The 12519-nt window shown below is 34.2% G+C and overlaps 2 protein-coding genes across 3 annotated transcripts; one reads left to right on the top strand and one right to left on the bottom strand.

Moving 5' to 3' along the window:
- Positions 1–1161: 1161 nt before the first annotated feature.
- Positions 1162–4191, top strand: LOC113760886 (uncharacterized protein C24B11.05). Of its 2 annotated transcripts, none has more exons than XM_027303634.1 (8): positions 1162–1276; positions 1411–1495; positions 1955–2020; positions 2416–2513; positions 2979–3104; positions 3204–3518; positions 3635–3700; positions 3858–4191. In XM_027303634.1, the coding sequence occupies exons 2-8, from the start codon at positions 1432–1434 to the stop codon at positions 4005–4007; spliced, it is 885 nt and encodes a 294-aa protein (XP_027159435.1). In that variant the 5' UTR covers positions 1162–1276; positions 1411–1431; the 3' UTR covers positions 4008–4191. The 2 variants fall into 2 exon arrangements, with proteins under 2 accessions (XP_027159435.1, XP_027159436.1); XM_027303635.1 differs by having other exon boundaries at positions 1416–1495.
- A 790-nt stretch (positions 4192–4981) lies between these two features.
- LOC113760885 lies at positions 4982–6669 on the bottom strand. The gene has a single exon (XM_027303633.1). The coding sequence runs from the start codon at positions 6498–6500 to the stop codon at positions 5178–5180; it is 1323 nt and encodes a 440-aa protein (XP_027159434.1). The 5' UTR covers positions 6501–6669; the 3' UTR covers positions 4982–5177.
- Between the last annotated feature and the right edge of the window lie 5850 nt (positions 6670–12519).

Below are 12519 nucleotides of genomic sequence, written 5' to 3' on the forward strand. Positions count from 1 at the left end.
GTCAAAAAGGTTAGATCCCATATTTTTAGCAGCAAAAATGAATATGACCACTTTTTTAGGAGAAAAGTTGAATATAATTCATGTCAATTCCTAACTTTTTTGTGATAAAAATGAATATAGATTGAGTCATTTATTCAAATACAACTGGAATCTTACCTTTTGCTTTTAAAAATGTTCATATGTGAATTACGTGATAGATTCAGAGTAAAAATTAGTCAAAAATCTAAATTGGAACTAAATTTTGTCAAATTGATTTTGTAATGGATGTAATATTACTAATTTAAAAGTGAAGGACGAAAAAAGATATGTAATGAAATATGAAGGATGTTTTGAATAATTTTGTCTAATTTAATTTTGAAAATTAAATTCTGCATATATGACATAGGTCCAACCCTACTAATGTATGGAAAATGCTACAATTCCTTTTGGGTATGGTACCCATGATTTTAATCCACTTACATCTTGTCACATTATTTAGTAATTTATACTCTTCAAATAATCTAAGGATTGATAAATCTTGTTTAATATCCAACGGTGAATTTAATCTTATCGGTATAATACCTCCAAAGGGACTATTGAACTCCCCCTAATATATACACTCACACTATCAGTGATCAGTGTTAGTGTATAAGAAGATTAATCCTTTAAGTAGTCCTAAAGTCCCAACTTAGAATTTAAAAGAAAAAAAAAAAAAAAGAATCCCAACTTCGTGTCATGACGATGAATGCAATATTAATTCCTTGTGTAACCCACCTGACTTGTTATTTTATAATGTAGCCTATACAAACCTACCAGGCCACTACCTTGCATATGGTATTGTCTAGTGGTCACATATAATTTGGGACCCCAAGCTGCCTCTTGGCTGACACTGTGTAGTGTTACTCAATCATGTAGCCTTCCTCCCTTGTACAAGTTCCTGCAGATTTACATTTGCCCGTCGAGTTTCTGCTGCTTTACAAGAGAAAGGTATGATAAGTAGGGGAGTGTGATAATCTGTGGTGGGGCCTGTAGGGAATATGGAATAATGCCGTGACATATCCCCTTTTGTCATTTTTCTCCTTTTATGGATTTATGCATGGACCCATTAGTTATGGAGTAAGGCCAATAACAGAATATGTACCGTCAGGAAGGTGCAGGAAGATATATGGATTCCCGCTGTGCTGTTGCATATATATATATATATATATACATATAGCCCAGGCCAATACTAAAACCTGCAATAGAGCAAAGAACCCCAGAAATTCCGCGTTTTGAGCTCCATTTCTTGTATTTTGAGGTAAATAATCGCCAGTTATATAACTGCGTCTTTTTTTTTTCTCTTCAGCCAAAGCAAGTTCTTGCTTAAATATTCATCAGTATTGTTTTGGAGATGTACCCGTTTACTGATCACAGCTGAAAAATTTTGCGCAGCTCAGTTTGACAGAAATCCTAATGGAAGTTGTGGGTGCGCGGAGCTCCAATGCCAGTGGAGCCAAATATGAGTGCTTGCTCTTTGGTAAGATCGTGCTATTGCTATAGTCGTAGGAAATGAAAACCCGGAGGAATTGTTTTCTCTCGTTTCGAATATGCAGAAATAACCGATTAAAAGTTTTCATACGTAGAGGAAAGAATATATAGTCAGAACAGAAATTAAAAGTTTATGAAAGTTCCTAATTTCTCAAACTTGTCTTTATAGTATCAGTTGTCCTTCTGTCTTCCTCTCCCCTTTCTCTCTCTCTTCCCTTTCCTGACCTGCGGCCTGAAGAAAACACATTAAAAAAAAAAAAACGTAATGGGTAAGGCACATTTGAGTGCATAAATTCATGAAAAGCAAAATCTGGGGGGTCGACAGTATTTATGAAAAGCAAAGAAAAGAAAAAAAATAATTTGATTTCACGCAGGGTCGGTAGAGGCCAACGGAACATAGGTTATACTTGGAACATATGATTGATGGTGTCGAGAATGTTGTTGTCAGATATGGATGATACATTGTATCCTTTGAGCGCCGGTCTTAACTTGGCTTGCCGCAAGAATATAGAAGGTACGGTTCCAGAAGTCTATGGATGAGTTTCTGAGTATGCTATTTCAGTATTATCAATGGTGGTGCTAAACTTGCATGGTTGTGTACTTGGATGTATATTCATGTTACGAATTTCAGTGTTAATGATATTGTTCAATGAACACAAAGCTGCGAATTTACAAAATACCAAAAAAAAAAAAAAATAGTGAACTTAATTAACCCCTCTCTCGATGGAGGGTTGGATTGGATGGTAAGATGGGAGAAATTATAAATAAGAAGTTCTGAATTCAAGAACTTCAACTTACTCAAAAAAAAAAAAAAAAAAAAAAAAACCCCTCTCTGTCACTCTACGTTGAACTACTTCTAGTGGCTTTCTACACATGTTCTTGATCATGCCTTTGTTACAACGACAACAGAGTTCATGCTGCATCACCTGGGAATCGAAGAAACTGAGGTGCCAAAAATGTGTTTGGATTTGTACAAGGAATGTGGGACTACTATGGCAGGTCTCAAGGTACGTAGTAAAATACTCAAGTACAGTTGTCATCACTGTCCAAATAGCTTAAAATACTAAAGATATATATGTAATTCCGAAAGTAGAATTTAAATAACGAATTAACTATCATTAATCATTCATATTCTTACATATAACTAATAAACTATTTGAATTAATCATTCATGATATCAGCATTAAGATTTTTTTAAAAGGAAAATTCTATACTAAGCCACATTACGGCTAAGATTTTTTAAATAAAAATTTTATATTTAGCGACGTTACGACTGACCAATAGACCTCCATAATTTTAAGGATTCTCATATTTATATCTACCCTTTAGTAACGCGTGATTTAGTAATATCGTGGTTTATCGTCACTTTTTGTAGACAGACTCTTTTTTAAATTACTAGCGCTTCTGCCTATTATAGCTGATGATGAAAGTATGCTACTGCTTAGGGGAATTTTTTTGGTCACCTGTAACAGGATCTTGGTTACGAATTTGACAACGATGAGTTTCATGCTTATGTTCATGGGAGATTGCCCTATGATGCACTCAAACCTGATCCAATATTAAGGAATCTTCTGCTTTCCATGCCACAGCGCAAAATAGTATGTCAAAGCTGTTGCTGTACTAATAGTTTTTGCTCTGCCTAACAAAAGCACAATAAACAAAAATAATGAGCGTTTAATTCTGGTGGGCTTAATCAGATTTTCACCAACGCTGACAAAGCACACGCAGCTCAAGTGCTGAGTAGGTTGGGTCTGGAAGATTGTTTTGAAGGTGTGATATGCTTTGAAACCCTCAATCCACCACCTCCGGTGGCACCTTCTGCTGATCACGCCAATGGAACGCCGGATGATGACAATGACAGTTCCGAAACAACAATCTCTGGAGACGCCATCAATGATGAGACAAAGAGCAAGACCATATTTAACATGGCGAAGCAGCAAATTCTCTGTAAACCTTCTCTAACGTCGATGCTAGCTGCCATTCGCATTGCAAACGTTGACCCCAACAAAACTGTAAGTTCTGAAATATTGTTGATTTTTGCTGCAGTTGTCTTCGTTTAAAATGGAAGTTAAATTTCTTGGTGCAGCGAAGATAGATCAATTGACTAATTTTTGTCCTTTTTTCTCAGATTTTTTTTGATGATAGTGCTCGAAATATTGCTTCTGCAAAATTAGCTGGACTTCGTACCGTAATAGTAAGTTTCTTCACTAGCCTATCATGCTACTATTGCATCTTTTGAAATTGATTACAGCACTGTTATTTACTAGGATACTCTCTTGCTAAAGTATTACTCCCAAGGAAACCAGTTGATCCTTAACAGCATCAAAATAAGTGAGCTAATAATGATGCAGGTGGGGAGCTCCAACCTTGTTCCTGGTGCTGACCATGCGTTGAGTAGCATCCACAATATCAAAGAAGCCCTGCCTCAGATATGGGAAGCTGAAGAAGAGCATCTGGACCAAGTCATCCAATCCAGAGTGGAAACTGTAGTCCTTGCGTAGGAATAAATATATACAAATAGGAGATTACTCCATCAAATCAGTAGGGAAACTTGTAAGTCATCGTTGGCTTGTCAACGAGGCTATGCAATGAAACGTCATTCTGCAAGTGCAACTCATAAAAGCACTTTGAAGATTGCCATATTACATTTTTAATGCAGAAAGGTTTTAAAGGTTATTCCGTCAATCAAGCGACTGCTTCTCTCCTCAGAAGAGTTTAGATAAATACGTGAGAAGCACCTCCTCCACCCCTCTCAAGACAGGTAGAAGATGCAATTTGATATCCAAAGGCAGATATTCCTCTAATTACAGCAATCCCTAATCACTCTAGATGAACTACCCAAAAACAAAAAAAGAACTTAAAACATAAAGAAAGTGGTCCAGATAATGCATACAGATCAATCAATTACATTTCCTGAATGGTAGAACCTTGATCTTGACCTGGAGCTGGGAAAACAGGACAGAGCAGGGCCAAAGAGGAAAGCAATTGGAATCCTACCAGTTCACAATCATTTACTAGCATTTAATTTCTGCACTCTCTGAAGTCTGAAAGACTAGAGGAGGGGCGCAGCAAAGCACTAAGCCACCATGAAGCAGAATGTGGCTACCAATAACTTACACAGAATACGATGCAAATCTCCCAACTTCAAAGTTATAAATTAAAGTCCCAAATTAGCATATCTCAATTGTCATCACAAATGCAGTACGTAGCTTACCGGTAGTCAGTGCAGTTTCTGCCCGAACAATGCACCTACCTCAAACCTAAATCCCAAGTGAATATGGAACAGCAACACAGACAACAAATGGAAAAAGAAAAGAAAAAAAAAACTGATGATTAATAGATGTCTTGACACATTTTCTAAACACAATCGAGTTAAAAGAGAGAAATTTTCTCAACGCACGAAGAACAGAACCAAGAATCTAAATTCTGAACAAACAGGAAAACATTAACCAGGAAACACAAGGACATTAAGTCGAAATATAAGCAATTGGAACACCTATTCATATCACAATAATAATGATACACAACTTTCAGGCTAAGTTCCAAGTTCAAAATAAGCTACTCATACCAACAATCATTTACTCGCGTATAATCTACACCTATACCTACATAATTCCACATACAAACTCACATTCAAGAATTAAAGCAAGTTATCTCATTCACTTCCGATATCACTTAGAAACCAAAAGGATCTCAGGCTTTTTAGCCTTACTGGGTGTATTAGCATTGGAGGTAGCACTGGCAGCTGCAGCTGCAGCAGCAGCAGCAGCCTCGCGCGCCCTCTTATCTAGCTGAATCAGACTCCTAGTCGCCAAAATGGCCTGCGGGTTCAGGTCATGGGAGGCCCTAGCATACAAGCTCCTTATTGCCACTGAAGCTGCATCTTTCACATCCTCTGTAATCAAAGGCCCCAGCAAGCAGTGCCCCAAAATCCTCAATGCCGGCTGCAATAACTCCCATGGCAGCGGAATTCTCACCCCCTGTGGCCTCAACTCCTTGTCCCTCCCCTCAATTCGCAAATGCCGAATTTCTTCCACAACATCCTCAATCTCATTATGACCCCTCGAGTCACCCGAAAGCCCGTTGCTACTTTCAGTAAAATTATCAGGTTTTTGGGCAGTAAAATCATCGAAATCAGATTTACAAGGGCAATCCTGACCTGCCCAATCTGCCGAAAATATGCAAAAATCAAGCTTTGACCAATTGGGCATTTGCGAGATCTGCTTATAATAACAATCAAGGGCAATGCCTACAATGGAGGCTCGTTTAGTAGACTTCACCGCCATCTGGGGTTCGAGAGGAGGCGATAGAACGCCGACTAGAGGCCGAGACGAGGGGTTATTGTTAATGGGGTTCGATTTATTCGAAGGGGGATTTCGAGGGGAGTGATAAAGAGAAGGTTGAGAGAGATCAGGGATTGAAATGAGCACGGGTTTACCCGAACGAGCTTTAACTTCAGATGAGTAGAGGACGAGAAGGACAGCTTCGAAGCCGGCGAGATTAGGGGTGGGGGAGATAGCAGAGGTGGTGGAGGAGGAGTGGATGCGGGACAGATAGAGGGAGGAGAGGAGAGGGATATAGCAGAGGACAACGAGGCGGAGTTCGGGGTCAGCAGAGAGGAAGGTGTCGTATAGCCACTGGCAAAGAGAGTCGTCGCCGGAGCCGGATGAAGGGGAGGAGAGGGAAGATGAGATGGAAGAATAGGCGGCGGAAGAGAGGAGGAGGGAGCGGGCAGGGCGGTCGGAGTCGGCGAGGGACGAGAGAACTGAGGAGGTTTCGGGGAGAAGAGTAGAGAGGAGATGGATTCGAGTGCGGGCTTTTGATATGGACTCCCACCAGGAGTGCATCGGGTCGGAGTTATTTGCTCCGGCAGCGTTGCGGTGGGGAGCAGGACCACCGTTTTGGTGGTTGAAGGAAGTGGAGTTAGATGGGTTAATCTCGGTGGAAGAGGTGGATGAGGAAGGGGATCCAACGGGTCCGTGGTGGAAGTCCATCAGGGCCTGGGGAGGATTTGGCGGCGGATGGGGATGGTGGATCGGGCCGATCTCCGGCTCTCCTCCGATGAGCAAAATGGGGCGTGGCCGGGGGTTCTACAGTCAAGAGTCCAATTAGCGTCTGCCCATTGAGTGGACCTTTGCGGCAACAAAATGCAGGGACTGGCTGTGCGTGAATCCAACATTACCCCCCTGTTACAGCCTTATTTTGTTTTTAATTTTTTTGCCCATTTAAATGATTTTTTTTTTTTTTTTTGTGAAAATCTTTTAGCCATGTAAAAGTTACTTGTGCGGAGTGCGGACGTCTTAGCAGAACAAAAAGAAAATCTGTTATGAAACAATTTAAAGTGTGGATGTTCCTTTGTATTTTCAAGAGAATTAATTCATGATTTATGACTATATTATGTATAGAAATTATAATCCATAAATCTACTCATGTAGTGGAGAAACCGTTTCATAAGTTTCTTCATATTCCTGTAATAGTGGATGTTTAATATGATTGATGTTCCTTTAATCTTGTAATACATATATATAGAGGTATATTGACATCATTTGGAAATATCTTGTATTAGTTGGAATAATAAGAATATCATTCTCCATTTCTCTACTCATTTCTCTAATATCTCCATTCATATAATAGTATTTTATTAGTTTTATAACAAATTATCAGCACGAATCTCTACTTTTGAGCAAAAGGTGAAAACGGAGGCTCTACCTTGAACAAATGTGAAACAGGAGATTTTGTCAAAATTTTGTCTGCATTTCTTCAAGTAACTTCTGAGGTAAATTTCTGACCCACAAGCTTCTTTCAATTTCTTATGGCTAATATTTGAATTATCGCAAAATACAGGTACCTACTGTTGAACAACCACTAAACACAAACATATATTGTTTGACATCTTTGAGGTAATATTTCTCCTTTTAATTCTATTTATTTATCTTTATAATTATTTGTTATAAATACTTATATTCTGATACTATTATAGAAAATCAATTATGTTTGAGGATTCACTTGTCCTTTGAAAATACTTAAAGAAAAAGATTTGACCACCTGAAGATTGTCGTTCTTTAACGAAAATATTTGGCCACTAGAAGATGATCATTATTTCAAAAACCTGGTATGATAAATTTACTTGTGGCTACAAGAACATAATTGTGCAATTTTCAGAATTACTTCTCAATTAAAATTGTGTCGAGAAAATTTTACTCATAAGATATATTAAAAATGATACTCTCCACAATTGATTTCTCGAATATGCTCCTGTAGTAGCAATATTAAGAGAAATTTTGAAAAGTATTTTGTACTTATTGCATGCTAATTATAGTCCATTCCCAGAAGTGAATGCGACTAAATTTCAATTTATTAGTTATGGTTGTTGTCATGACTATGATTTTGATAAATATATATTTTATCATGACAAGAGAAAAAGTTATCACTTGAAATGGGATAATAATGATAAGGACAAGAAAGTAATGATCCTGAAGATAAATGTCTCGAAATACATTTGACGAATCAAAATTATAATCTTCACATGGCCAATTTCTTTAAACACCCTGAAAGTGTATGATGATTGATTTAATTAGCTTTTCTTCCTGAAGAAGAAATAGATGTTAAACATTTGGGATCAAAGGATTATGGTGATAATATTTGTCCCATAAGAATTATGGTGACAAGAATATGTGTCTCGCTAATAAATGCTACTATATACACTATTTTTCAACAAAAGAGACAAACACAATCAGTGGTAGTGCTTAAGTGATTGAAAATTTCAGAAGAACCACTGTTATATTTCTTCCCATAGGAGAAAAGTTTATGATAAATAAAGCATTACTTTTTATCATGTTTCGAAAAATTTATTGAATTTGAATATCCATCGAAATGGATATCAAATTGAGATACTAAATGAGACAATAATAGAGATCATGTTTAGAAATCAAGTGAGATAAAGGTTAATTATATTATAATAATCATTCGAGAGAGAAATAGTTATCGATATAGTTGTTTTCATTCTCATTTGATTTATAATCATCACCTGTAGTAAACCAGAAGTTTACTGATTCCAATGGATATATGATTTGGCAAAAGTGAAAATATTTGAGAGTCGACAAGTATTTATACATACTCCCTTTATATTATATATGGCTCCAAAAGAAATTTAAAATTTATGTCGGGTATGAATCACCTTTTACGATTAAATATCGTAAAATATTGATGGGTGATATATTGAATGATTTATTTATTCTGATGAGTTACGATTCCCGACATTAGGGAGAGGAAGAAATCAACCGAAAGGAAATCATCTGAAAAATTAGTTTTTTTCGATCCTCATACAAAATAATGTGAACTAGAAGTTCAAGAAATTCTTCATTTGTAGAAAGTTGCAAATCAATTGTCAGATATATTTATTGACTCTAGAAGAGTAATTAAATCAACTATTCCTGCAGAAAATATTCTGGTTAAAATTGATATCTCCAAAGGACATACACGTGTGCTACAAATAAATTTAAGGCCGGCTTATCTAAATAAGACATAAATTGATTTCAAATATCTCAAAAAATTAAATAAATGTCATGACAAAATTCAATTTCTTGAAGAGGTTGCTCCTAAAGAACCAACTCCTGAAGAGAATGAAATCATAGAAAATTTAATTGGACTCTAATGAAATGTAGCACTTGACATTATAAAAGTTGATCAGGATCATTAATCTATATTGGTTGATGAATGTCGGTATAAAAATAATTGTTCAAAGTGGAAAGATACGATCCAATCTAAATTGAATTTATTTGTTAAAAGAAAAGTGTTTGGACTTGTAGTCCAAACACCTGAAGGTGTAAAGCAAGTAGCCCAAGAATTTTCACAAATATTTGGATACCAATGATCCAATATGTCCATGTGTTTTTATCAAGAAAAATGGATTAAACTTTGTGATAATTGCTGTATATGTTAATGATTTAAATTTGATTGGAACTCTTGAAGAGATTCAAAATACTATTAAATATTTGAAGAAAGAATTTGAGATTAAAGATTTTGTAAAAAAAAAATTCTGCCTTAGTTTACAAATTGAGCATTTGAAAAGTGGAATTTGTCCACCAAACTGCATATACCTAGAAGGTATTAAAGCGATTTTATATAAATAAAACATATACATCAAGTACTCCAATGGTCGTCAGATCATTAGATCCTAATAAGGATCCTTTTAGACCGCAAGAGAAAGATGAAGAGACACTTTGTCCTGAAGTACTATATCTCAGTGTAATTGAAGAATATTGGAATGCGACGATTAAAAGATCTCAAATGATGTTTGCATCAGGGGGAGAAATTAATACACAGGAATAGTGTACTCTTTTTCCTTCACTAGGGTTTTTGTCCCGATAGATTTTTCTCTAGTAAGGTTTTAACGAGGCATATTATTTGTGTAATGGACATCCAAGGGGGAGTGTTATGAAACAATTTAAAGTGTGGATGTCCCTTTGTATTTCCAAGAGAATTAATTCATAATTTATGGTTATATTATGTATAGAAGTTACAATCCACAAATCTATTCATGTAGTGGAGAAACCGTTTCATAAGTTTTTTCATATTCTTGTAATAGTGGTGTTTAATAGGATTGATATTCCTTTAATTTTGTAGTACCTATATATAGAGTTACATTGACACCCTTTGGAAAGACCTTGTATTAGTTGGAATAATAAGAATATCATTATCCATTTCTCTACTCATTTCTCTAATATCTCAATTCATATAACAGTATTTTATTAGTTTTATAACAAAATCATTTTTGTGGGGGGGATAATTTCAAAAACCTTCCCTGAGGTTTTTAACAATTTCACTCGGCTCCCATCAGGTTTAAGAAATTGTACTTACCTTCTTTGATATAGTAAAATACCTATAATACCCTCCTCTTAGTAGACAATTTTAAATTTAAGGTAGTAAATTTACAAAACCTAAAAAAAAATCTGTTTTTTGTCTCTTGTTCATTTTCTAGTTAATATAACCTCTTTTTATTATCTTTAGTTTTGTGGATATTAGCAAATTAAAATTACAAAATCTACAAAATGAGTAGATTATGTGTTAAATTAGAAGAATATGAAGAGACTTGCAGTGATAGAGAAATAAATAATGAAATTGATGATTGAAATAGAAAGAATAACTAAAGATGTGAAATTTGTCATATTTTGTTTGTTGTTATGAAATTTGTTTATAAAATGTTAATAATTACATAATGATTTCTTTCATTGAATTATAAATTTTTTATTACAATTTTATTATCGAGGTAGAATTTATTCTCTACTTTTGAGATATTAATATTTTTAAGGACATATGAAAGTTGTAATGATAGTTCTAGATCAAATTAGCTTATATTGAATAGGTATTGGAGTATTGATATTTAATTTGAAGTATAAAATTGGTTGTCAATGAGTTTTGTATGTTTTTTTATCGTGACAAGTATTGATACTATATATATAATTTGGGATCTTTTGAATGGCTACTTGATTTCAGAATTTATGTTTAGATAGTTGTTAGAGATTTGACTTGTTGATTTCTGCAAAGTGTGGAAGAAAATAATTGAGTATATTATATTTATTTTTCGTAGTTTGTACAAAAGGGCAGTTTAGAATTTTTGAAAGAAAATCTTAATTTTTGGACCTACATTGTTACTAAACAGTAAAAGATGAGAGGTATATATAATTTTTAAAACCTGAGGGGAGCTCTTTATACTTGTGAAAAATCTCATGGGAGGTTTGTGAAATTAACCCTTTTTTGGGTGAAAATCTTTTAGACATGTAAAAGTTAATTGTGCATATCAAAAGGAAAATCATTAAAAATGTCTTTCATATTTTATAAAATAATATTTTTTATCCCTTACTTTTAAAGGTATAATTTTACGTTTCTTACAAATTTAAATTGATCAAATTTGGTCTTTACTTAGGTTTCCAACTGATTTTTTGTTAGAATCCATCACGTGTCTTGCATGTGATCATTTTTTAATGGCACAATTGTCAAATTAAATTTTACATAATCTGATTCATAGTTTCTCACATTTTACAAAATGAATGGTTTCATTCCTCACATTTCACAAAATGAATGGTTTCGTTCTTCACATTCACAAAATGAATTTTTTCATCCCTCATTGACTATGTGTAAGAGTAGTTTTTTTTTAAAAAAAAATCTATGTATATATCTATTTGATTTCATCCAAACAGTACGAATAATATGTAATATATCTATATTTTATTTCACATAAACAAACTAATTGTAGTTATACGCATACTATTCAATAGATATATACATGAGTTTAAAACTAACAATTTTGTTTTAAACCTATATATATATATCTATTTCATTTCACCATGTGAATCTATCCAATATTTGTGCCATTTTCTCTTTTGGTAATAATTCATTTATTGAATTGTATACTAAGGACATCTAATTAATTGGTGCTAATTCGCATTCTATAGTTATGCTAACAAATTGCAATTTGAGTTCAAAATTTCTACTCACCACTTTTAAAGCCAACAGTTAAATTACCTGTCTTGTGATTGTTTTTAAAATTTGAAAGTGCTACTTACTTACTTATTTTTGCCATACTTTTCCTTTGTTTATTTTTTCTGTCCAAATTTAATGCGATATAAACACTCGATAATATTTAAAATTAAATGTCTTTTTTCTTTCCACTTTTCGAATAAAAGAAAATGAAATGAGTGAAAAACTAACATTTTTTTAAAACTCATATCCATATCTATTCGATTCCGTCTAAATAATACGTTCAAGCGAAATCAAATAGAGATATATTACATGCTATTCATACTTTATAGGTAAAATCAAATAGATATATACATGGATTAAAAAATTATTCGTATACATGATCATTGAGAGATGAAAAAATTCATTTTGTAAAATATGAGGGATGAAAAATTTTTTTTTGTGAAATATAAAACATGAAAAAATTCATTTTGTGAAATACGAGAGATTATGAACCGAATTATGTAAAATTTAATTTAACAGTTTTACCCTTTA

This window comes from Coffea eugenioides, chromosome 2 (assembly GCF_003713205.1).
Source record: "Coffea eugenioides isolate CCC68of chromosome 2, Ceug_1.0, whole genome shotgun sequence".
In the NCBI taxonomy this organism is placed as follows: domain Eukaryota; kingdom Viridiplantae; phylum Streptophyta; class Magnoliopsida; order Gentianales; family Rubiaceae; genus Coffea; species Coffea eugenioides.